Source organism: Oryctolagus cuniculus, chromosome 8 (assembly GCF_051225735.1).
Source record: "Oryctolagus cuniculus isolate XC-2025 breed Fujian yellow rabbit chromosome 8, ASM5122573v1, whole genome shotgun sequence".
Lineage (NCBI taxonomy): Eukaryota > Metazoa > Chordata > Mammalia > Lagomorpha > Leporidae > Oryctolagus > Oryctolagus cuniculus.
Window position 1 is genome coordinate 36841173 of NC_142874.1, and position 26604 is coordinate 36867776.

At 37.7% G+C, this 26604-nt stretch overlaps 1 protein-coding gene across 5 annotated transcripts in view; it reads left to right on the forward strand.

Annotated features, from left to right (window-relative positions):
* The window catches only part of PDGFC (platelet derived growth factor C), a 209893-nt gene that overhangs the window by 100092 nt on the left and 83197 nt on the right, over nt 1-26604 (forward strand). For 3 of the 5 annotated variants that reach the window (XM_089302282.1, XM_089302283.1, XM_002716942.6), the window contains one exon: nt 12568-12763. The exons of 1 other annotated variant lie outside the window; for it this stretch is intronic. In XM_089302282.1, the coding sequence (XP_089158408.1) occupies nt 12568-12763 (196 nt within the window). Of the gene's footprint in view, nt 1-48; nt 110-12567; nt 12764-26604 lie in introns of all 5 variants that reach the window. One more of the 5 variants, XM_089302285.1, reaches the window with a different exon arrangement.

Consider the following 26604-nt stretch of genomic DNA (forward strand, 5'->3'; position numbering starts at 1 on the left):
ATTTGAGGTCACCAAAGACTCAATTTTACTATCTCCATCTACTGGCAGGGAGGAACTATACCCAGGCATCTGGACTGGCATAGAAAAGAGGAGAAAGAACATTTAAAAGGTAAGCAAAACATATATTTTTATTTACTCTGATTTTTAAACTTTTGTGGTCATACACTCTATTTTATTCTCAGATAACTAAGGTTAATATAGCAAGCCGTCCTAAAGCAAAATGACTTGTTGAGGTGGTATAATACTCTAATCTGATTCGTACACACAAGCAAGTGTAGGCTTGGGTCCCTTCTTTCATAGTGACAGTCTTCTGTCTGTAGTACGTTTCTTTTTATTCATTCCAGTGCTTCAGTGCTGTTTTCATATTCCTAATGATCTTTCACTTGTCGTGTGCTTACTGAAATGTCTATATTCTTGTTTCTCTGCATTCTCTGACATGTTTAAAATAATTGTACTTGGCAAGATATCCTGACTGTTATGATTCAGAGAGAATAGAACTACCATTCTCAAGATATCTTATTATTCAGGTGTTTCTTGAATATTTCCCATGCTTCATTTGTTAAGTATTTTAGTTTGGCAGAAAGTACTCAATAAAAGCTTCTTGATAATTAATGAGTAAGTCCTCACATATTTACATCAGTTTTTAAACATTTCGTGTTTTGCTTCCCCATCAGAATTGTTTTTGAAATTGTATTGGCTCACATTGACTAAGATTATGCCATTGTGATCAAACTTTGCCTGGTGGTATTTTTTTCATAAAGTAAATAACTTGATAATTGAGGTGATTTGCAGTAACAAATCTCTGTTAGTTTAACTCAGACAGTTTAAAGGATTACTATAGTTGTTCTTAAGGTTTAGATTGTGCATATCTTTCTTTAAAAAGCTCTATGTCATCTTGAGAATAGGAGTCAGACCATTTGTCAAGGTAATTAGTATTGTTACAACTGCTGCAGTTGAATTAGAATATAATGTGGACTTTTGCCCTCTTGGTTTTCTTCTGTCATCTTCTCCCCCACTCTGGCATTTGCCCATATCTTGACTCCATTTCTCCAGAAGAGGAATGAATGGACTTATAGGTAGTGAGTGGCGAGTTTTCAGCGTCACGTTTAGATTCATGGGCAGGAATTCTCAAGGAAATGCTGCGTTCAAACAGGTCTGCCCGCTTGCTGGGAGGTCGTGAATGCAGCTGGTGCCTTTGCTGGCTGGGGATTACACTCGTGTAAACACTGCAGATGCCATGGAGAGGGATTCGCAGATCTTTTTGTGGCATCTGACATTGTCCAATGTGACAGACAGATTCTCAAAGTATTCCCTGAGGTCAGACGACAGGAAAGTCGGTATTTTTGAATAATGTTGAAAGGAAATACTGATAATGGGGCGTTAGAGAATAATCCCATCTTGCAAGTGGAGCTTCTGGTAGGCTTCATAAAGTTGAGTCCCTATTTTAAATAAACGCGTATATCTTCTGTTTCATCCTGTGTTTCAGCTTGTCTTTTTTTAATCCCCTTGTCCCTTGGTCTTGGGCTTGATTTTAAAAGTGTTGTCATAAAGCTAAGCTGTTGCTGAAGAATCCCACTAATACACATGCTAAAGCTAATTTTAGAATGAAGGATACATAAAATCTTCATATTTATGCTCATTCACGCTTTTGTTATGGACCAGCTAGATGAAAAATAGTGTGGGTAGAGATGGAATAGCTTGGCATGATTGGCTAATTTTCATCATTATTTAAAAATGTCCTTATTTTAATAAAATTTAAACCACTTGTTTTATCATGAAAATGCCATAGGTATTTTTATAAAATTATTACTTTCATTCCTTTTAAAATCTTCACTTTTTCATATTTATATTTCAATTTAATATCGACAGGGATTATTAAGGGAAGAGTGTGGGGTGGCAAGACAGTGTTTTCTAGCAGGACAGAATGATGAGAAATTTCATGAGTATAGTTTGTTTAAACTTACCCAAATTACTCTTTATTCTTGATACTGTTTGTAGAGTTACTGCTGTTTGTAGAGTTACTGCTAAAAACCAAAGCTCTTGCTACAACTAAAACTTAAAAATATGAACTATTTCTTAGGCAAATGTATTATTAACAGTATTTAATAACTAAAGAACAGGATAGGAGGATGTAATTTGTAAAGAAGTAAATAAATTTATTTTTTTATATTTGCATGGCATTCATAAGAAAATTATAGGTTTATTAATATACATGGTATGCATTCATCTTTGAATGTAGAATGCTAAATATATTTCTTGTTTAAAATAGGAAGGAGTAAAGTCTAATTTTCAGCAATAATATATTAAGCTGTATATACTAGGACTGAGTTAAATATATTCCTAACCTATTATTTTCTTTAGGATACATTTCTGTTCTTTTTTTTTTTTTTTTAATTTTTTTACAGGCAGAGTGGACAGTGAGAGAGAGAGAGAGACAGAGAGAAAGGTCTTCCTTTTGCCGTTGGTTCACCCTCCAATGGCCGCCGCGGCCGTCGTACCGCGCTGATCCGAATCCAGGAGCCAGGTGCTTTTCCTGGTCTCCCATGGGGTGCAGGGCCCAAGCACTTGGGCCATCCTCCACTGCACTCCCTGGCCACAGCAGAGAGCTGGCCTGGAAGAGGGGCAACTGGGACAGAATCCGGCGCCCCGACCGGGACTAGAACCTGGTATGCCAGCGCCGCAAGGTGGAGGATTAGCCCAGTGAGCCGCGGCGCCGGCCAACATTTATTTTCTTTTTTCTTTTTTTTTTTTTTTTTTAATCTTTTATTTAATGAATATAAATTTCCAAAGTACGACTCATGGGTTCCAACATTTATTTTCAAAGAGCTTAACCCAAAATAGAATTTTAAATGGACTTTAAATATTCATTAAAGACATAAACTAATGGATTTATTTGCATTTTTTCTATGAAAGAGTAAGTTTATATTGCTTTTTGTTGTTGTTTTCACTGAAAATTTTAAACATCTTCCTGTCAAAATGTTAGCGTTTAGTCTAGACACTGTTTGCCATGAAAGAAATAGGTAACTGGTAAACTCCAGTTTGATTGTTGTGTATACTGTGGGCAGTGTGGACATAAAGCTGGCAAGTGCTAAGTCTTCCAAATAGATGAAGGCCTGTGGGCGATCCCATGTAGATGCCTGCCCTGCCCATGCAGCAGGTTGAGAGGGCATGGTGTGCCATGCCTCCCGGGAGGGAGGGACCCTCACGGCCTGGAGCCACAGGCACTGTTCTCCCCACCCCGCCTTCTGCCAATTAGGTTGACTGTTCCCAGGTGTGGCCCAGGCCCACCTGGAGAGCTACCCTAGCTACGTGGCCTTTCAGCTGATTGGAGAGGCGTATTGGCACCATGTCGGTTCTGTCCTATAAAGTTAGTGTTCCCCTGAGTAGTTTCGTCCCTTTGGCCTGCCTTTTAAAAGTGTACGTGGCTGTGAATAAAGACGGCCGTGCTCACGGAAGCCTGTCCCCGGTGCTGCTTGTGGGAGAACACCATCGCCCTGCTCCCTCTCGCAGGAAGAGTCCACACAGCTCTTTACTGAAAGCACTTTTTGTTAAATAAGCTTGGTTGTTTTAAGGATAATGTGAAGTTGTGCTTTATCATGTCAGCCAATTTTTTGGCATAAAAATATTATTTAGTATAAATGCATTTTGCTACATAAGATATTTCAGAGTGCCTACTATTTTGTGTTAATTTTCCAAAGTGATAGTTTCAGTTCAATAACAATGGATCAAATATTGAAAAAAATGACAGGAATGGTAAATCTTTAAGATGGATCTTTCTCTGTAATGTGAATTACTCTTAATTTATCTCTCTTGTACACTCTGGCTTCGGCTTCTGTGTGATTTCTAAAACACTGCACAACTTAATACAGTAAAAAATAACAGCATTATCTAACCATGTTTTACTGTGGTAGGGTATGTAGTCACGCATATGCAATAATACTCATTACTAATTAGAGTGTGCTAAAGGCTTTAAATAGATTTTACGATTTTATAGATGACTGTTTATCTTGTGCCACTGGAGGTTATGAAGATTATTGCCAGCTTGTCTTCCATAATCAAGCTTTCATTTTAAAAAGTCACATTCCACTGTATAAAACCAAAATCAATTGTTTTTAGCCTCACCTGGAGGCTAGAAAAGTATATTGTCAAATGTTCACAATTTCTCTGTCACATGCCTCAATACTAGAAGAATTTTATAGCTCTGACTGAGTCTTAGCATGCAAATGGGAGTATTTTTGAGGTTGAAATGTGGGCACTGGTAGTAATCACACTTAAACCAAGATTATCCCAGGTGCATCCAAATATATGTTTCTAATATAATGATTTAGGTTGCAAGTATAGAAATTTCCTGCTCTAATTGACTTGCATAGTGAATTGTATGTTCAAGTAACTAAGAAGTGTGGAGACAGAGTGACTTATGTGTTATTTGAGTTGAGGTCTAGCTTTGTTTTTCTGTGGTAACATCTACCTGCCCACTTGTGGGCAATGACTGCTTCATTGGACTGGATCCCATTTTATTGTAGCAAAGTGCTACCCTAGTTCTGACCATACCTTAACACTCAAAATATTATCATCCTCAGATGCTGAAAAAAAGCCCTTGTGGTTACCCCGATCAACCTCTCCGTAAGGGAAATCACTTAAGTTGATTTCCCATGTGTGTTGCTGGATTTGATCAGTGTAGTGATTATCCAGTGGTGAGGGGGAGACTGGGGAGACGCTCAGCATATCCACTTTTCTCCACTGCACATGGAAGCTTCCTGAGCACAGGCTTCTATGATAGTTGCACATAGACAAGAAGCTAGTAAGATCAGTTCTTGTAATTCTCACTGGAGTCGAGGGAATTTCAAACCTTATTTTAAAGATAGTATCAAATCAAGGAAATGGCACAATTTCTACAAAGGAGCTGCTTTCTTTCCGCTTTTATCAACAAGTAGAAGGGAAATAAATTTGAAATCTTTGCTAACAATGAGTGTTTATAGTTTAATTTGAGCTTTGTGATATTAATTATATGATCAGTTTTGCTTTTTGTCTTGCATAACAGTCTGCTATTCAGTGACATCAGGAAATGTGATGCATACTAGTAAATTTTCTCTCTCAATCTTGCGTAAAATATCAGATTTTTAATCATTATTTGATTTATATTTCAGCGTTTAAGCAAAATAAATGACTATAATATGGCCTTCTCAGTGTGTGGTAAAATTATAGAACATGTCTTTTTTTAAAGTAGAAGGGCATATTCAGAAACTGACATCTCAATAATGAATCCCAAAAGATAGATCACCATCAGTTGAAATATTGGCTTATAACAGATGAACTTTGAGAAAGATATCCAGTGTGAGTTAAGGATCGTTAATTGGAGGAATACAAATTGTAAGATTGTCTTGGGTTTATTATATACCTTCTGTGAAAACTTAGGAGGAAAGGAGACAAAGTGAAATAATACCTAAATGATACTTGGCGTATTCTGAGACACCAAGTTTCCTTAAACTACTGATGTGAGTAGGAGGGAGTGCCATGTGCCAGACACAGAACTAGATAATGGTTTTAGCCTTCAATAGAAATAATTTTCCCTTCAAGTCATAGTGAGGTCGATGAGAAAGAAAAGTAAATATAAACATAAGATTAAAAATTTGCAAACCTGAAGAAATGTGCAAAAAACCCTCTGAGCTGTGTTTTGTTAACTGAATACCAGTTGATGATGATACTTGGAAAGACACTAAATTACTGTCCTGGCAGTTGTCATATTAAGATGATAGGGCTGTGTTTTGTTTCTGATGTCCCCAGCCTCTGAAACAATGCCTCAAGCATAACATGTTCTCCAGATACAAGCTTTGGCCATTTATTACCAGAGGAGTGCAATGATTAACCCTCTTCTGGGATGCATTCAAGAGATTCAGTAGGGCATGTCTTAAAATGATCGGTTTTCATGATTTGCTTCATGTAACAAACCCTTCTTTTATCTTCTCTTAGTCAACATTTTTTCTTGTAATAAGTAAGTACTTTGAGGTAGACAACACAAGCTTTGTTGATTATTTTATTAAACTGTTCTAAATATAAATGATAAAAAACATCTAATGAAGAAACAAACATCAGAGTCTAGGTTTTCTGTCCAGTATACTATCAGACTTTTGTATTGATAGAATTTCAAATAGTAATCATACAAATGTGGTGCTTTGGCATGGATTGCAATTGATGGAGAGATTTCGTTTGTTCACTACAGTACTCAGATACATCTCTCTATAGAAATGATTACATTAAGATGAAATTAGCCTGGATTTTCGAGACAAAAGGGTACCCATGAGTCATATGAAAATATATATGCATGCATGTATATACATAATGTAGTTTTAAGTTGTTAAAATGAATTTTTAATTGAGAGCTAGTGAGAATGAAGCAGAAGTAGCTATATAAACCAACTAGCAAGATTAAGATAAGGAAGCAGTATTGCTGGTGATGAAACAGCAGGGCAAAGCACAAATAAGACGAGGGAATTTGTGCGATTGTCGAGTAAGATTGGAAAGTAAATGCAGCTGACTCTTAGAGAATTTTTTTTTTTTTTTGCTTTGAAAATAGCATATATTTGAGAGTGAACACATTAAAAGTCTCACTAGACAGCTTTGAAATCTACCATTTCTCTGACATGTTGCTAGTCTTGCCCACGTGAAACAGGGAAACAATTCTTCAGAACCCCAAACTAAGTGGAGATTGGAGATCTCTTTCTTTTTACCTGTTAAGCCTGTGGTTCTTACCTGATAGAGTCCGCTTAAATAATAGCAAGGAGAAGGATGTGGATGGTTACCTTTCTTTATAAATTACCTATTATCCAGAAATTTCTTTTTACTATTATCATTTTTAATAACACAGCATTTTTAAGCCATCATAGTTTTTACTGTTTTTTTTTTTTTTGTAATTCTGTTACTGCTGTCTTCCTTCATTCAAGATTAATGCATCTTTTAAAGAGCACAGAGTATGTAATGCATGCACACATCATAGAATTGTTTTGTTTTTAAAGATTTGTGATTTATTTTAGAGTCATAGGTACAGAGAGAGAGGAAGAGACAGAGAAACAGAGACAGAGAACTTCTGTCCACTGATTCTGTCCTCAAAAAGCCACAACAGCTGGGCCCGGCTGTAGCATAAGTTAACCAGGAGCTTCTTCTGGTTTCCCCTGTGGTGGTAGGGGCCTACACACTTGGACCATCTTCTGCTGCTTTTCCCAGGCCATTAGCAGGGAGCTGGATTGGAAGTGGAGCAACGGGGTCATGAATCAGAGCTGTTTTATCCACTATGCTACATTTGCTAGCTCCAGTTGATTTGATTTTAATGCTAAACTTAATATATATGTACAGATGTATAATGATTCTATATAATTGAATTATAATTGTACCTGTCAGTTTTACAATATTCACATTATAAATCTTTCTTTTTTTCTCTTTTTGCTTCATTTAAGTTTTCAAAACTTCTGCATTCAAAGGGGTTGGGCAGGATATGAATTTGTGTGTGATTATAATTTTAAAACTTTAATTTTTACATGAAATTTCACTTTTCATGTTAAGCTCACTATCTAAGATGTACAAGAATTATTCTTGTTTCAGTGTATATTGCAAAGATCATGTTGTAAATATTTTAATGATTTGTTTTAGTTTAATGGTATTTTGAATGCACTGTCAATTAAACATAGGAAAAACAAACATTCAATAAAATAGTCACAAGATATTAAATATGTGGCTTATCCCTAAAATACTATATATGCTTTAAAAGATGACTGAAAACAATAGAATTGTAAGTGCAGAGTCTTAATTTGGTAGAATTTAATGTTTGTTCCTCATTTCTCCCCTCAATTAAAGGCCTAGTTGCTGGAGATTTACATGAAACTTTTATAGTCATCTGCAAATCATATGTGTTTGGTGGCAAACCTTATTCCATTTTGAGGTGAATTTGGAGGAACAGCAATTTAACTTAAAAGAAAATTTACAATTCTGTGACTATAAATAAGGCTTAGATGTTTTTAAGTTATGTTTAATTATAGTCTAATGAAATTATGAACTATAAAGGAAAAGGCACTTTTTAATCCCAAATTTAAGTATACTCAGTTTAGCCATGACCTTTCTGACTAAAGGTATAAAAATACAATACAAACCTTTGAATGGCAATGTGGTTTCTAGATTGTGTATGGAAGAAAAATCATTGCATGCCCACATTTGTGGGTTTTTTTTTGTTTTTTTTTTTTTTTTTTTTAGATTGACTTATTTGAGAGGTAGTGTTCCAGGCAGAGAGATGAAGAAACAGAGAGAAAGGTCTTCCATCCCCTGGTTCACTCCCCAGATGGCCTCAGTTGCTGGAGCTGAGCTGATCTGAAGCCAGGAACCAGGAGCTTTTTCCAGGTCTCCCACGTGGGTGAAGGGGCCCAAGCATTGGGCCATCCTCTTCTGTTTTCCCAGGCCATAGTAGAGAGCTGGATCAGAAATGGAGCAGCCGGGTCTCAAACGGGAACCCACATGGGATGCCAATACTGCAGGCAGCGGCTTTACCCACTATGCCAGAGCACCAGCCCCTAATTTTGTAAAGAGTATCTTGCAAGACTACAATGGAGGTTTCAGCTAGACTTGATTCCTTCCTCAAGGCTCTGAAGAAGATCTTCCTCCAAGCTTTATCTATGTCCCTTGACATTTTAAGGCTGGGATCCCCATTTCAATAGACTGTTCTTAGCTTCTAGAATACCGCCCCCAACCCCAGTTTCTGTGACACATAGCCCTGTCCATTTTCAAAGCTAGCAACAGAGCACCTCCCTCCTGTTGAAGCCTTTCTACAGTTTGCTTTCTCTAAGTTTAAGAAGGACCCAGTGTCTTTCAGGAGCTCACTTGATGAGTTCAGACCCACCGAAGTCACCTGCCTCTTGGTTAACTCAAAGTTAACTAGCTGTTCCTGGGAGTGCAGTAATATCTCATCAGGTTCCACATCCCAACTGAGAGGAGTATACTAGGAGGAGGGACAGTGGAGATGATCTTTGAATTCTGCCTACCCCAGAGTAACTAAGCTCACTGGTGTAAAATCAAAAAGTCAACAGAGTTTAAGATATTGAGTAGAGATGCAAGAACTAGGGAATTGCCTGGATAAAAGGGAACTAGTTATGAGAAATGGAAGTAGAGAAGAGAAAAAGATAGAAATTCTCATGGAATAAGGCAGAGAAGAGAAAGATGTAGAATTTACCGTAAAAGATCATGATTTGCTAGGCCCTACTAAACTGCAATGCAGTTTGCTGGAGCATACCCAAAGGACTTGAATAAAATGAGATTTATCGTATTTATTTCCTTGTGTAAATGCTTACTTAAGAGATTGGGTGTTGGGAAAGAGGCAAATGAATGGTGCTTATCAAGTAATAATATAATCTCACTGCAAATACAAAGTTCCGAGTTGGATAGCATTTCTCTAAATCACAAATACTAATGAGAACTTGCTCTGGTGAAGCTACTGTCCCGCTACATAAGTTTGTAAAAGTCGCACCAACCTATTAACATGTCAGTTATCCTGCCATGGGCCAGCACATGACTTCATGTAGTAGAGTCCAGTTTAGTGCTTTGGAAAATTTTCATAAAATTATATTATTATGAATTGAATAAAGGATAGGATAGTTTTTTTATCATTGAAATTTAGCATGTTTAAAGGGCTTTACATGGTCTAAAGACCATGAATGTATTAGTTCTTAGATTTTTTTTTCCGAGTTTACAAATGCTCATTCCACAAATAACAGCTTTAGGCCGGTGCCGTGGCTCACTAGGCTAATCTTCTGCCTGTGGCAGTAGCACCCCAGGTTCTAGTCCTGGTTGGGGTGCCGGTTCTGTCCCGGTTGCTCCTCTTCCAGTCATCTCTCTGCTGTGGCCCGGGAAAGCAGTGGAGAATGGCCCAGGTGCTTGGGCTCTGTACCTGCATGGGAGACCGGGAGGAAGCACCTGGCTCCTGGCTTCGGATCAGTGCAGTGCGCCGGCTGTAGCAGCCATTTGGTGGGGGTGAACCAACGGAAAAGGAAGACCTTTCTGTCAGTTTCACTCTCTCACTGTCTAACTCTGCCTATAAAAAAATTGTGTTTCTTTGTGTTAGTAACTCCCTGTTGGACAGGAGTAAGAAAACTTTTTCTTAGCAGTTCCAGTTTTGCCATACCTTCAGTTCTCTCCCGATCATTCTTATTCAATTATTAAACGCATATCGTGGGGTCGGGGCCGTGGCTCATTTGGTTAATCCTCTTCCTGAGGCGCCGGCATTTCATATGGGCGCCAGATTCTAGTCCCAGTTTCTCCTCTTCCAGTCCAGCTCTCTGCTGTGGTCTGGGGGGATAGGGGGGAGGAGCAGTGGAGGATGGCCCAGGTGCTTGGGCCCACATGGGAGACCGGGAAGAAGCACCTGGCTCCTGGCTTCAGAGCGGTGCAGCGTGCTGGCCCTAGCGGCCATCTGGGGAGTGAACCAACGAAAGGAAGACCTTTCTGTCTCTCTCACTGTCTAACTCTGATGTCAAATAAAAAGAAAAAAAAAAAAACAAACGCATATCTTAGCAGATGTGAAATATTTTATTTCACAGCCGTAAAAATATATCCTGTGTACTAAATACTCTTCAGAAGCTCAAAATTCATGTTACCATAGTAATTCACTAAGAGCTTCTGCACCATTTCTTCTATCTTAACACTTGCATATAATGTTAATAGTTTCTTAATAATAAGACATTAAGACCAGTATTTTGACCTCATTTTACTTTTTGAGGTCATTTAGGCTTGACATTATTTAGAATTCCAATTTTTGTGTGTCTTGGAGCTTCTAGGAAGTTGTAAATCCAAATAGTATGCCACTGTTGAGGTCATTTTGTCAGCTTGATTTCTAAAGCATTAGGAATAAAGAGTAGGTAAAACACAATAATTGATGTGTGATATGCTGGGCTGACTGACAGTTCAGGATTAAAGAGAAAACCAGTTAGTTTCCTCCTACATTATTCCATTGCTGCCTCTTCTATCATATTTCTTTATTTTGGTAAATGTTTATTAATATTTTTATTTGCAAAATTGAGTGACAGAGGGAGAGTATATATCTTCCAACCACTGGAGATATATATCTTCCACCCCCAAATGGCTACAACAGTCTTTTATCCAGGCTATTCCCTAGTTCTTGCATCTCTACTCAATATCTTAAACTCTGTTGACTTTTTGATTTTACACCAGTGAGCTTAGTTACTCTGGGGTAGGCAGAATTCAAAGATCATCTCCAGTGTCCTTCCTCCTAGTATACTCCTCTCAGTTGAGATGTGGAACCTGATGAGATATTACTGCACTCCCAGGAACAGCTAGTTAACTTTGAGTTAACCAAGAGGCAGGTGACTTTGGTGGGTCTGTACCCAATCTCTTAAAAAGCATTTACACAAGGAAATAAATACGATAAATCTCATTTTATTCAAGTCCTTTGGGTATGCTCCAGCAAACTCTGCATTGCAGTTTAGTAGGGCCTAGCAGATCATGCTAGGCCTTGGGCTAGACTGAATCCAGGAGCCAGGAATTCCATCTGTGTCTCCCATGTGGATGGCAATTCCCAAGTACTTGAACCATCACCCATGCCCTTACCAAGCACATCAGTGGGGTGCTAGATATGGAGCAGGGCACCTGGGACTCAATCCTGTGCTCAGATATTAGATGCAGGTGTTGCAAGCAGCAGCTTAACCTGATGCACTACAATGCCAGGCCCCAGTCCTCACATTTCTACTTTCTGTTATCTGCATACCCTTCTTATTTCGTCAAATATAGAAGTAGTGCAGATCTTTATATAATTAATTGGAGCTGTCTGATTTTAAAATTAGGACACTTTAATCACTTTTTATTTTTAAAAATAGGGTTATATGGCACTTTTATTATCATATGACTCGTATGTGATAAATTCTTGGAGATAATAATCTTAACACAGTTTTATTGTGATTTTAGGAATCCAGACTAGCTGGTGGTTGATTGATTTTTCACACTATTTTACTGGGCCCTATCAAGTATAAATAGTATTTTATTTAATAACATTAAAGTATTCCTTATTTCTCAGTAAATCTGAAAAATGATACTGCATTTGTATTGTGTGATGCTTACTCAGTACTTTTGTGGGGGGCTAGATGTGGGTTAATGAAAAAAGGTTTATTTTGGGGACTAGCATGGTGACATAGTGTGGGTAAAGCCACTGGCTGCAGCACTGTCATCCTATATGCCCGCCAGTGGGAGTTCTGGCCACTCCATTTCCAATCCAGCTCTCTGCTATTGGTCTGGGAAAAGCAGCAGAAGAAGGCCCAAGTATTTGGACCCCTGCCACCTGCGTGGGAGACACAGTGAGGCTTCTGGTTCCTGGCTGAAGCCTGGCCCAGCCCCGGCTGTTGTGACTATCTGGGGAGTGAATCAGTGCATGGAAGATCTCTTGCTCTATTTCTCCTCTTCTCTCTTTCACTCTGCCTTTTAAATAAATAAAATGAGTCTTTTTAAAAAATGTTCCTTTTAAACTTAAATTTTTTGGACTGTCTGTTCTAAATGCATTTCTGTGTCTATGCTTTTGTTTTAGGAGTACAAGATCCCCAGCATGAGAGAGTTATTACTGTGTCTACTAATGGAAGTATCCACAGCCCGAGGTTTCCTCATGCTTATCCAAGAAATACAGTCTTGGTATGGAGATTAGTAGCCGTAGAGGAAAATGTGTGGATACAACTTACATTTGATGAAAGATTTGGGCTTGAGGACCCAGAAGATGATATATGCAAGTAAGTTGTCGTACTTGAAATTCTGGTGGAATGTACCAACAACTGGAGTCTTCCAAGTTGCCTCAGTGCTGTGAATTAAAATGGCAGCTTTCTTCTGTTTTGCTCATGACTTAAGAAAATGATTGGATTTCTAAAATGATTTGAGATAATTTAATAATATACAAAAGTTCACCAGAAGCTTAAGGAAAATATGTATTATGAAGACTAGGCATGGACTTAAGCTTGCTTTACACCAAAATAAACTTCTCTTTTAATTTCATCATTCCACAAATTTTTGAAGTATTGTTACATATAGAGTAAGACCATTTAAACTAAAGAAGAGAGAATAAAAAACTACATAAAATAATGAAATTTTGCCAGAAATCCTGTTACTGTTAGTGTTAAAAATCTTACATTTGAGCTTTCTAACGGCCAAATAAGGGATAAGCTGTTGAAAGAAAAGCTGTATCCATGAGTTCATATTATCTTGATACATATATTTTCCTTCCCTCCTTCCTTCCTTCCATCCCTCCCTCCTTCCTTCCTTCCTTCCTTCCTTCCTTCCTTCCTTCCTTCCTTCCTTCCTTCCTTCCCTCTCTCTCTTTCCTTCTCTCTCTCTCTCTTTCGATCTCTCTCTCAAATGCACACACACACACATGCACATACACACGGCCAAGACGCTTAAAAATTTATCACAAAGAAAAAGTAGATTTTTGAAAACAGAATTTAAAATTTTGGCTACTATATATTTTGCCAGGTAAAAATTCACCATAATTCTAGAAACATTCATGAACCAAAGTCAGCTGGAATATTTCACCCACATGAAAGACCACCTACTTTATGTCATACAAATATTACTCTTTAAATCCCATATGAATACACTTGTCAAGGTTGGGTGGTCTTATTGAAGATTTTTCACTTCAGTGGCATTTGTATATCATAAAAATATTTTACTTGAACTTCTTTGCAGGGATCTTCATTTTCTCTTTGATATTCAAGTTAAAAGAGAATTTTCATTTTATGGTATATTACAGATAAATATTTCAGTGGATGAACTAAACTTTGTACTTGCTGTCATCACACTTTTTATCTTTAGTATTTACATAGTTACATTTTTTCACATAACTTTTTATGTGATTATGCATTTCATGTTGTTTTATTCCTTACATCTGTAATTTTAGACTGTGAGAACTAGGAGCTATCCTATCATTAGTGGAATGTGTTATTCAACACTTCATAAGGAAACAGAATGGAGAAGTAAAGTAATTGTTCTAGATTTCATTAGTATATTATATCTAAACAAATGCTAGAACCCATTTTTTGTAACATTCATTTGGGTTGGTTTTCCCCAGGTGATACTAGTAGCACCCTTTGTATTCTTTCTGTAAGTGAGAATTCATAATCTTGTCAGTTATAGAAAAGGGTCTTAGATTTTTGCCCTGCCTTTTGAGTAGCTAGTTAGCCTATCACAGTTTCGTGGATGAAGACCAGAGATGGCTGAGTCATGGAGAAAAGTTTTTAGTAGAATAATATAAATATCTGATGTTCTGGTGCTTGCTTATTCTTTTTCCAGAGTCCTATTTCCCATAGTCAACACCAACAGGGTTCATGTTATACTTGAATACTTAGTGTGTTATGGATGAGGAAACACTACAGATGTGTACATTCATATTTACATATTCATGTGTATAAATAATATGTTATTAGTTAAGTAATAAAAATTAAATTCTTATCCAGCGTGCCTCGCCAGTGTGTTACACAGCTTCACCCAGCATATACTACCAGTAGTTTGAAATCTCTTTTCCATGTTTATCCCTGATCACATCTTCTTGTCCTTGTGAAAAGAATCATTTTCTTAAATTGCTACTTATTCTTCCTTTCTCTATAATTTAATGACATATACACATTTGCCTATGCCCTACCCTTTAAAATAATTTATTTTTGCTTGTTTTCAAATATGTCAATGTATTAATGCTATAGGTTTTCTTGGTGACTTGATATAACATTTAAAAACAAGCAAATATAAACAATATTACATTAAAATTGATTTATGTTGGTGACCAGAGCTTAGATCATTGGTTTCATTGATGTGTAGAATTTCTTTGAAAAAATAGTGAAACTTAACTGTTATTAGCAATTTCCGAATTCAAAAAATAAGAGTAACTTATTGAGGAAGCAACTCAGTTCAATAATAATCTAATATATAGATTAACATTTTTTGGTAATCTATATATTTTCTACAAATCAGATATTTGTCTTTTGGGACTAGCTTATTTCACTAAGCATAATGGTCTCCAGTTGCATCCATTTGGTTGCAAAAGACAGAATTTCATTACTTTTTTATGGTTCCTTACTATTCCATCGTGCATGTATACACAGTTTTCCTTGTCCAGTCATCAGCTGATGGATTGTGAATTGAGCTGCTATAAACATGACATACAGATAATCCTTTCTTATGCTGATTTCATTTCATTTTAATAAATTCCCAGGAGTGGGATGGCTGGGTCATATGGTAGATGAATTTTCAGATTTCTGATGAATCTCCATATTGTTTTCCATAATGATTATGTGTAAGTTTACATTCCCACCAACAGTGTATTAGTGTGCCTTTTTCTCTACATCCTCACCAATATTTATTAGTTTTTGATTTTTGGATGATAGCCATTCTAACTGCAGTGAGATGAAACCTCATTGTGGATTTTATGTGCATTCCCCTGATAGCTAGTTATCCTGAGCTTTGTTTCATGTGTCTATTTGCAATGAAAAATGCCTGTTCATTTCTTAGCCCATTTCTTAATTGGATTGTTGTGTTGTTTAATTTCTTGAGCTCCTTATATATTCTGGACACTAACCCTTTATCAGATGTATAGTTTGCAAATATTTTCTCCCATTCTGTTATTGGCCTCTTAACTTTGTTAAGTGTTTCCTTTGCTGTGCAGGACCTTCTTAGCTTAATGTAATCCCATTTGCCTAGTTTTGCTTTTATTGCCTTTGCTTCTGGGATCCTATCCAAGAAGTCTTTGCCTGTGCCAATGTGTTGCATTGTTTCTCCCTAGTTATTTGATGTTTTCGGGTCTTAGGTTTAGAACTTTGATCCACTGTGGATTGATTTATGTACAGGGTATAAGGTATGGGTCTTGTTTTATGCTTCTGCACATGGACATCCAGTTTTTTCAAAACCATTTGTTGAAGAGAATGTCCTTTCTTCAGGTAGTGATATAAGCTCATTTATCAAAGATTGGTTGATTGTAGATGCCTGGATTCATTTCAGGGGTTACTAATCTGTTCCATTGGTCCATATGTCTATTCTTGTGCCAGTACCAGGCTGTTTTCATAATAACTTTTCTGTAATATATCTTGAAATCTGGTATTGTGATGCCTCCAGCTTTGTTTTTAATTGTTTAAGGTTTCCTTAGCTACCTGGGGTCTCCTACATTTCCATATGACTTTCAGGTTTGTTTTTCTAGAGCTGAGAAGAATGTTGTTGGTATTTTGATTGGAATTGCATTAAATATATAAATTGCTTTGGGTGGTATGGACATTTTGATTATATTAATTCTTTTAATTCATGAACCAAAACCACTTTTGTGGTTTTGTATTCATCACGTATTCTTTCTTGTGATACTTACTCATTTGTGAGTTGAATGTTATTTTAAAATCTTGCGCTTTTATATTATTCATATAAATCACAGTCATTTCTTTATGGATCAATCCTGTTTTAGATGTACTCTGCCAATTTTGATTATATAATATTTTAATTGTTATCTGGTTGATGTTTTTATAATGTTTCTTCTTTTAAACCAAAAGTTATATAGAAGCAATTTTTCAATTTCTGTATTTATGAATTAGTTTTATAAAAAGCATTTTTATTATAGATTTCTAACTTAATTGTGTTTTAGATAAAGATTATGTCCTCTTTGTAATGGTTTAAAATTGAAAACTTGTTTTATTAGCTGCAGAAATCTAATTGTTGTGAATGTGCTTATAAAGATACATACAAGTCCAGAGATAAAAACTTATTTATCTTTATTAATGTTTTGTTTTTCCCTCAAAGTATATTATGCCTAGAACAGGTGGTTGGTTTAGTGGTTAAGCCACTGGTTGGGATGCCTTCATCCTGTATCATCGTGCCTTGTTCCATTTCAAGCTCAATTTCAATTCCAGCTTCTTGCTAATCTGTGCCCTGAAAGGCAGCAGGTGACGGCTTTGGTAGTTGGATCCCTGCCACCGACATAGGAGACCTGGATTGAGTTCTCAGCTCCCGTCTTCCATCTAGGCATGTGTGTATCTGGTGGCATGAACCAGTGCGTGGGAGATTTATTTCTGTCTGACTGTGCATTCCTTTCTTTCTCTCTCTTGAAAAAAAAATGCTAAATATATTATGCTTAATGTTAATGTAAGTACGTCAACTAATTTTGGTTGCTATTTGTTTGGCATTCTGATTATTAACTTTCTTATGTCCCTGTGTTTATTTGGAAATGCATTTCAGTATGTGTGTCTGTGTGTGTTTTGGTTGTCTTTCCTGAAAGTCATGTGCACAGTGTAATAAAGAACAATTCAGCAAAAAAAAAATTCTTCATATTTTCACTATGGAATTTAATCTAGTACATTGTTTTCATGAGTATTTTGGATTCAATTCTACTACTTATTTTGTACATTTCATTTATTCACAGTTTTATATTTCTTCCGTTTCCTTTCATGCAAGTTGTCTTCTCATTGCATTTTTATTTGTACTAATCTTCAGAGTATCCATTAGTTTCTGCTTTGAATGAGTACCTTAGAAATGCACATTTCACATAACGATATCTATAGCTAATCAGGGAGTAGGCACTCGCCCAGTGTTCAAAATACGCCTGGGACCCCCACATCCCATATCACAGTGCCCGGGTTCAAGAGCCAGCTCAACTTCCAACTCCAGCTGCTTGCTAATACATACCCTGGAAGATCAGGGATTGATGGCTCAAGTATTTGAGCTGCTGCCACCTGTTTTGGAGTATCAGCTTGAGTTCCTGGCTACTGGCTTGTGGCTGGCCCAGCCCAGGTTGTTGCAGGCATTTGGAGTGTGATAAAGAAGATGGACAATCTGTGTGTCTGCCTCTCTCTGTCTCTCTGCCTCTCACAGATTAACTAAAGGTAATCATGTTTGTCCACTTCCCGCAATACAGAATTGCCTTGTAAGGTTTTAGCTACTGCCAAATGCTGGCTCCTTAGATGGAGCTAAGCATGGACTGTAACCCTTAGATGAGCTGTAACCTGTTGATAAAACCGAGGTGACTTTTCTGCTTTTTGTGATGATGTAGGGAACCCCTTGACAGGATCACTGAAGTCTGTCTGATGAAGAAAAACAATCCAGACTTATGAATGTGAAGTTTGGCTTAGAATGGATCTTTCCATGCAGGGACTTGACTGGGGTTAGATAAAGATTAGTAAAGCTGTTTTCCTGTGCAGAAGCCTCCGGGACTGTAATGGAGGCACTGAGACAGAGTGCTGGTGCTGTGAGCGGTGATCTGGGCCGAGCAGGCAGTGTGAATCCTTTCAGTCCAGGGTGGTTCTGGTTCTCACTGCAGTCACCGGCAGTGGTGGTTGAGGATTTTAGCTTTCTTATTGTTTTTAACTGTACAAATTGCTTTTATCATTTTGTGTAATCTGTGTGTATCTTTAATCATTTGTCTAGTTTGGGTGCCAACTGTTCCTTCTCACCTTCCACAATATTTTTTTAGGTTTACTTGACTTCTTTAATTGTAGACTTTGAAATAAGTTTCTCAGATGAAAGTCTGTTGGTATTCAATACTCTATTGTAGTGTTTTTGATATTCTGTTTATTTCACATTCATTCTTAGAAGGCGGTCAGGTTGGATATAGAATTTTAGGCTCTGTGTTGAAGTTTTTTTTCAATATCTTGCCATCATCACATTACTTGCTGACATAGGCTCGTGGTCTCCACAGAGCAGCACATGTTTTTCTCCAACCCCAGCTTCTTCTGCTGTGCCCACCATGGTGCATTAAGTTCAGCCTCGTGATGCCAGGGCTCAGCAGACACCCCAGGGTGTCAGGGCATACTCAACTCCCTGAACTCGCAGTTTCTCTTGTTTGTATGTCTTTAATTCCCTGATTAAAAACAATGGTTTTCATTCATTTTTTTCTCAGTAACTTTAGTTGTAAAGTACCAAGAAGAACATTTCTGCCTGACTTTTGTCCAACTCCATGTGGTGAGAACATAGACTGATGACAAGGAAAATGAATTTTTATTTCCTGCTAGGGCCTACTACTACTAAATTGAACCCTATTTTTTTTAAAGGCAGAGTCAACTCTTTTCCATGATAGTACTATGGATCTGAAATACAAATGTGTCCCTTTAGAATTTATTTTAAGAATATATCCTGCTACATTTGAAATATTTTTTCAAGGCTAAAACATAGGAAAGTCTAAAAAAATCTCATTCATTCTTCTAGCTGTATTTTAAAAGAGGATAGGGTTTGGCGGGATGTGTGAAGCTTCTGTATAGCCCTGCCATGTTTCTCAAATCAGCTATTCTAAAGAAAAATAGTGAATCAAATGTTCATGACATTGAAGAGTATTACAAAATGCAAGTAAGGTCCTTTTACTTTTATAGCCTGATTTGTACATGCAAGAAATGTTGTAGAGGGTATTGAGGTAGGACAGGCAGGAAGGAGAACAGGGGATCGTGTGCATACATTTGGGTACATAGAGGGTACCAGCACTGCTTTGATACAGTACATAATGAACTGTGTCTTGTTTTTCAATGATGCATGTGTCTTATGGAGATTCCTGGTCCCTGATAGAAAGCTGAGAAATGGAGGTCACTTGTGGAGTCTGTGTGTGTGTGTGTAAAAGAAAGAGAAACAGAGACAGAGAGATACAGAAAAGAGAGAGAGAGAGAATCAGATGGCTAAATATAGAAAAAGGCACAAGTGAGTATCAGTGGACTTCTAGTCCTCTGCTTGAAACAGTCAGTCATATTACTTAGAGATTATGTTTTCTCCAAGACTTCTGATGTTAGTTACACATGATGTCCCTACAAGAATATGTCTTTTAGAGCAAAGATTTTCTTATTCACTTCTTTCTTTCTTTCTGCAGTAGATAATCTGCTTACAGCTTATTATCTTCATTTTACTATGTTTTGGTACCCATAGGTTCAGGTATTCCACAGAACAGTAGGTAAACCATAATCTATGATTCCTAATTGCCTGGTATGATAATACTGTGTATATCTGTTTAAATATTACATAATGTTCTTCTAAATAAATGGGCATTTCAGTTTAGTCTGAGATTTAAAACTAAAAATACATTGAAAATAGGTAAATGTGGACTGATGTTATGGCATAATGGATAAAGCTGGTGCCTTCAATGTTGGGATCCCATGTCAGTTCTAGTTCGTACCCCAGCTACTCCACTTCCAGTCCAGCTACTTGCTAATGACATGGGAAGAGCAAGGGAGATGGCCCAAGTGCTTGGGCCCCTGCACCCATGTTGGGGACCTGGAAGAAGCTCCTGTCTCCTGGCTTGGTTCTGGCCCAGTCTCTGCCACAGCCGCTATCTGGGGAGTGAACTAGAGAATGGCAGATCTCTCTTTCTCTATCTGCGTCTCTGTCTCTCTCTGTAACATTGACTTTAAATAAATATTTTTAAAATGATAAATAAATGGTTCTGATAAAAGCTAATATGCTTATTATATGTAAGATTTTTCAAAGATAAGGATTATGAGACAATATTTGAAAAAAAAAAGTGAGTGAATCAATGTATTCAATTGGAAATTGTGCCAATTCTTCAACAAACTTCCTTAGTTTCTTTTGGAGAAATCCATAACCAGACCAATGTGGGGAAAAATTAACAATTTATAGGAATGCTAAATCTGTTAAATGAAAAAAAAACCTGATTTTTTAACATTTAGAACTTAAGAACAAAGCATATTAGTTTTTCTTTTATAAATTTAGACATTTTATTCTCTTCCTCTCTTCCTCCTGTTTATAATAGAGTTAATGTGGCCTTATTATTTGCTCATTTATTTACTCCTACATTCAACAACATTTGCCGAGTACTGTGGTGGGTAATAAGATGTCATCAGTGAACAGCATTTGGCTCATGCCCTCAAGTAGCTCAAGTAGCTCACAGTCTGGGTCAAGAGGCAAAGAAGTAAACAGGCAGAGATGATAGAATGCCCCCACCATAGGACACGGTAACTTCAGAGGCTTTGTTTAGATTGCTTTGTTGCCCATTTTTATAATTCATACCATAATTGTCTATTTTTTACCAGTAACAGTCTCTAAACAGTTGTTATTAATTTATTGTACGGGGGTTTGGTAGTCGACAAGTTCTCCTCTGGAGACCTCAACAACTCACTCACTTTCTGGGTTTTCTGTAGTAGATACTGCTTTCAAAGACAATACAGACTCCTTAACCAAGTTTGCAATGCCAGTGTGAGCTTTGCATTATTAAATTCAAGGAAATACCACTTTATAAGCATATTCCTTTCACATCACATGAAGGCATCACATGAAACCTTATATGCACAATTCCAAGCTTCTCTCCCTATCCTGAATATGCAAAACTGGGCCTGAGAATAAGCAACTGAATTTTGGGCAGTAACTCGGAATTTTAGATTCTGTGTGATGGCAAGGAAAAGATAAACAAAATGTCATCTTCTTTGCACAGTATACTGTGGGAACCCAGCTGTAAGGCCAGAAGAGTATTTACCCTGTGGTATAGGTGACAGTAGGGTTCCTTCTTGTGCTAGCCTATCCCAGCCACTGCTGGGGCAGGAGTATCACATTGATTTAAAGCACTCGTTACACCTCCCCAAGGCTGGCTTTGGGAGACCATGTTCACTGACGTGTAGACTTGTTGGTCACTATCGGTCCATTCAGCCTACTGGAAAAAAGAAAAAAAAAAACAAAACCACTGCTATCTGCGTGGTTCATAAACCACAGAATTTTATTTGTCACAGTTATGGAAACTGGGACTTCCAGTATTGAGGCACTTAGCAAATCTGATGCCTGGCTAGGGAGAGATACTTCCTTATCCATAGATGGCTGTCTTCACCCTGTGTCCTCACTTGGTATAAGGGGTGAGAGGGCGGTGTCCTTTACCAGGGCACTAACTCCACTCATGAACTAACATCTCCCCAAAACCCTACCTCCTATTACCTTCACCTTGGGGGTTAGAGTTTGTGAATTTTGGGAAGCTTTATAATGAGAAGAGGTGTTGGGCTTTGAAGGATAAGTGAGATCTGAATAGCTGCCTAGAACCTGTTCCATACTAAGTGAAAGTTAAAGCAAAAGATGGGTTATAATGAGACCAACAGAGGTAAGTTGGAGGTAGAAGATGTAGGGAGTATTTTGAAACAATGAATTTCCCTGAAACATAGGATACCTTGGAAGTGTGGTGAGTGGTTCCTGCAGTGGTGGCAATAATCAGCTTGTGAAGAACTTTGAATATTAAACTGGATTTGGACTTCCTTTCTTATATTGTCAAAAACAGGGTTTGTGGCAGAATAGTGTGTTACATGACAGTCTATATTTTAGGAAGACAATCCTGAAAGAATCATGTAGAATATATCAGAGGAGAGAAAGCAGTTGGAGTTGTTGGAAGAATTTTTTTTTTTTTTTAATTTCTCAAACACAAAACTTTACAGGTAGATATTCCCTGATACTCACATTTTGCCTTGGTCACTTTTGATTAAACCAATAACAGAAAAAGCATTGATCCCTTTAACATTGCTCCCTTTCTTGTTAGCACTCTGCATAGTAAGGAGGTGAAAGTATGGTCTAGTGCATGAAGAAAACCTACAGATATTCCCAATGCTTTTTGTTTGTTTGTTTTTAGCATTTCAAAGATAAATACTCCTTTGGCCCAGGGCACAAGTTTTAAAAGGAACAACATCACCAATCTCAATTTTGCTGACATTAAAAAAAATTACGTTACAGATAATTCGAAGAGTAACTTCACATGTTAGATGGTCATTGGATTATCATGGATATGTGGGGGTCTTCCTTGATTTTCCTGCATTAGGGCAGGGACATTTTAGAGGGGCCCTGACAGGAGGAGAGACCAATGTTGCACCATGTTTAGGAATTACAACACTTCTACTAGCAGTATGCCATACTGAGTTAAGTTTCCCTAACAGGTAGAAGCATAAGTTGAAAGATAGTAGAATTCATAGGATGAAATGTTGCTTTAAAACTCTTGGTTTTAAGTGACTGCAAATAGTGATTCTAACCAGATTAAAATGGAAATAATTGGAAAACGTTCTTGAAAATTCCAGGAGGAAGACTACCCACAGTCTCAAAAGATGCCAGCAAGTCTGTGCTGCTTTTGGTCTGCTTCTGTAGGCTTGCTTTCCTCCAGTGGACCTCAGTCTCTATCAGGATGTCATCATCATATGGCAGAGAAAGCCATTGGCAGTGCCCAGATTTTATCCTTTGCAATCTTGGAAGGAGAGAGGAACATTCCCTGCAGAAGTTTTAGGAAGAATTTTGATCAGACTGATGCGGACCAAGTATACATACCTCAACCAGTTGCAACAGCAGGAGCTTGAAGCTTGTGTCACTGTGCCTGGCAAGCTTGGTTTGCATGCCCATTCTGAGATCCAAGAGATGCACTGTGATTAGCAGATGGTGGTTCCTAAAGCAGACCTTTTTTTTTTTTTTTTTCCATCCAAAGGAGCCAAGAGTTGCTTGTGGTTCAAAAATAATGATCACCACTGTTAGCCTTAAGGACAGATAGGAATTGAAGCACTGCTTCCAAACTTAGCACATGCTGATTTCCCTACCTGCACTCCTGGCCACAGAATAAAGTTCTCCTTAGAGTTCAGATTTTGTCAGTGCCCTTTCCCGAAATTCTTTTGAGTATAGTTAACTCAGTGGCTTAATTTATAGTTTTGTTATCCGTTGACCTCTGTAGCAGTTACTTTTGTAACTGTTAAAAAAAAATCCCAAGAGGGCTTAAAATGAAGGGTGGAGATCTGACCAAGTCAGAGATCAAGGGACTCTGCTCTTGGCTAATGAGATGTTTTGGTTTTGTGTTTTGAAATGTTCAAAATCGACATTCCAAGTAGAGAAAGAATGTGTCGTGCGACTCCCAAAGCCCTGTCTGGCTCACCCGGTGCTCGTCTCACCAGCCTTGTGTGTTGTCCTGGCTGTATCATTTCCTACTCTACTCCCAGCACCTGCCTCTCCTTTGCCTTTCTTGACCCACTCACCCTGTTTGTGGCCCACATCACTTTGCTGTGTTGATTCAGGATGGGTTTCACAGTTTGCACTCCATGATTATTGGGGGAATGTTGAAATGACATTCTTTGTGCCGTGCTTCCTCTTTTCAGTTGTCACCCTGCTGCCGCTGGGGTGATGATGGAATCTCTGGCTTGTTGCCAAGCTGTCTTACACTTGGACAACTTAGAGCATCAAAGAAATAGCCATATTTCTGACTGTCTGTCTAGCTAACTAGCTAGAAACAAAAGCCAAGTAGTAGCAGTAGAGTAGCAGTCATTTTTGGACTTCTAAATGGATCAAGCTTAACTTAAGAATTCAGCATTGGCCTTTCATATCTAAGGTTTCTCAATGTTTGTGGTTATTTTATACCTCATATTAAGGGATGACTATAATTTATGCTGTATGAGCTTTTGCATAACACACATCCTTAAATTCACCTGACCCTATTAATGCTTGATTTTGGAGGACTAGGTCTTAGCTGTCTTCATGGAAGGACCTACCCTTTAAATAGGCTGACTGTTCAATAGACCACCCTCACTGACTTTCATGATACAGGCAGATGCTGATGGAGGATTTATTTCTAATTGTCATCTGGTTTCTCCTCTAAGGTATTTCCACAGCGACTTAAAAACTCTTTCACAGAAGAATTATTGTTTTGCTGTATGATTAACAAAGCTTGAATGTGTATTTAACGCAGCCCTTCCAGATTAAGCTAAAAGAGATTGTATTGCAACTGATTCAGTACCATCTTTCCAATTTCCTTGGCAATGTTTTGTCATGTGCATATCTCCATTTTCAGCAGAAGAAATGATGTGAGTAATATATCCATGTTCACTTTAAGTAAGGGAAATAAGTGAGCCCTAGTAGACTACCCGTGAAGACAGAAATAACTATTATCTTTCACTGACACATGTATAAATAACAGAGAAAAAAGGGTTTTTGTTGGTCTATTCAGGTAAATAGATACATAGCTAAGTACTTACATAGAAACATAAATAGGCAGACAGCCCATTTCATAGAATTCTAGGAGGAAGTTCTTTATTAGATTAAAGTTAATGAAGAAAGGAAGTCTGGAAAGCGGCTCCTGTAAATTTAACATATCAGCACGTTCCGTTGAGGGAGAAGGCCTTGCCATGTTGCAGTGCTCTAACACAGAGATTTCTGGAAGTTATGACTCACGCACAGATTGGATGATATGAAGTGCTACGGATGCTTGTATAAGCCGGCTCCTGGCTTAGGAGCAGTCAGGAGACTGTGTGTTCATGGATATTCCTTCCGAGATGGGCAGTGCAGACGGAGGAGACCAGAAGTTGCAGTCTCCGTGGAATAAACTTTCCCTTTGTGGAACCAGTTCAGAGTTCTGAGATAGTAAGTGATTCAGTGGCCCATTTTGTTTTCTGTAGGAATGGAAACATGCTCTTGCCGAGAGTACTGTATGCCTTCTATAATTCAATATGAGTATTAATAGCCTGTCTAGGAAGCCAGAACACACAGGTTTGTGTTCCTGTTCCCAATGATTAGGCCCTCAGAACAGACCTTGAGGGGAAGAAATTACAGCTTGTGCGTGAAGGTGAAATCCCACATGCGTAGAGAAACGGAGAGACTTGCTCCAGGTACTATTCTGGTCACTTAGATTTGTTGGTGGGATGAATTTGCAACTTCTTACGTGAGTGAGGTGAATGTACTAGCAGACGTGCCAGCTTGAGATTCTGCCCATGTTTTAGCATCAGATTCCCTCACTATTAGCAATATGGTCTTGTTTACATTACCTTCTCTGCTTTGTCATTATGCTCTTAAAATATAAGAAAATAAGGGCATCATCTCTCAATGTTTTCTTAAATAATTTTTGAAAGGGATACTTTAAAAAATATTTATTTACTTATTTGAAAGGCAGAGTTAGAGAGAGGAGACACACGCACACACACACACACACGCATACACACACACACACACAGAATCTTCCACTGCTTTCAGGTGTGGATTCAAGTTCCTTCCAACACTTAAAGACCTGTGTTTCCCTGAATAGCCACAGGCTTTTGGGGAAACTGTCTTTCTCCTCTTCAACTATGAAAATTCTTTAAAATATTAATGAGTAAGATAGAATTCATATTTTAAGCTGCTGAGTTACATGTAATCCCTTGGATTAAAATCCATTTTTAATGTGATATTAGTTTTGAGTGCTACATGCTTCGTGTTCTGATAAACTCCCTGTGGAAATGCCACTGCCATAATGAACCTTCCTCATCTCCTCCTATCCCGCTCTTTTCTGAGTACTGTAATATCTTAGTCCTAATCCTTAGTATTTTTGAGGTTTAAGAAACCTCTTCCTTTAAATTAAACTCAACATGACAAAAATTTCAATGCTAAGAATTAACATGCTTAACTGTCTCTTTTGCCATCTTCAAACTCTTAACTGCCTGGCCCCAAACCATAAACAATTCCAAATTGTGATGATTGCAGTCAAAATTCTTTTGATTCAGTATATTGCCTGGAGTTATGAAATGAGTACCACAATACTTTTTGCAACCTCAGTGCCCAAGGATTTATTTCCCCCAAAAACCTATTCTCCATAACTGTCCGAAGCCCTTGGAAAAGCTTTGAATAAATGTGCATGTCTGTGGTATGCTTTGCTCCC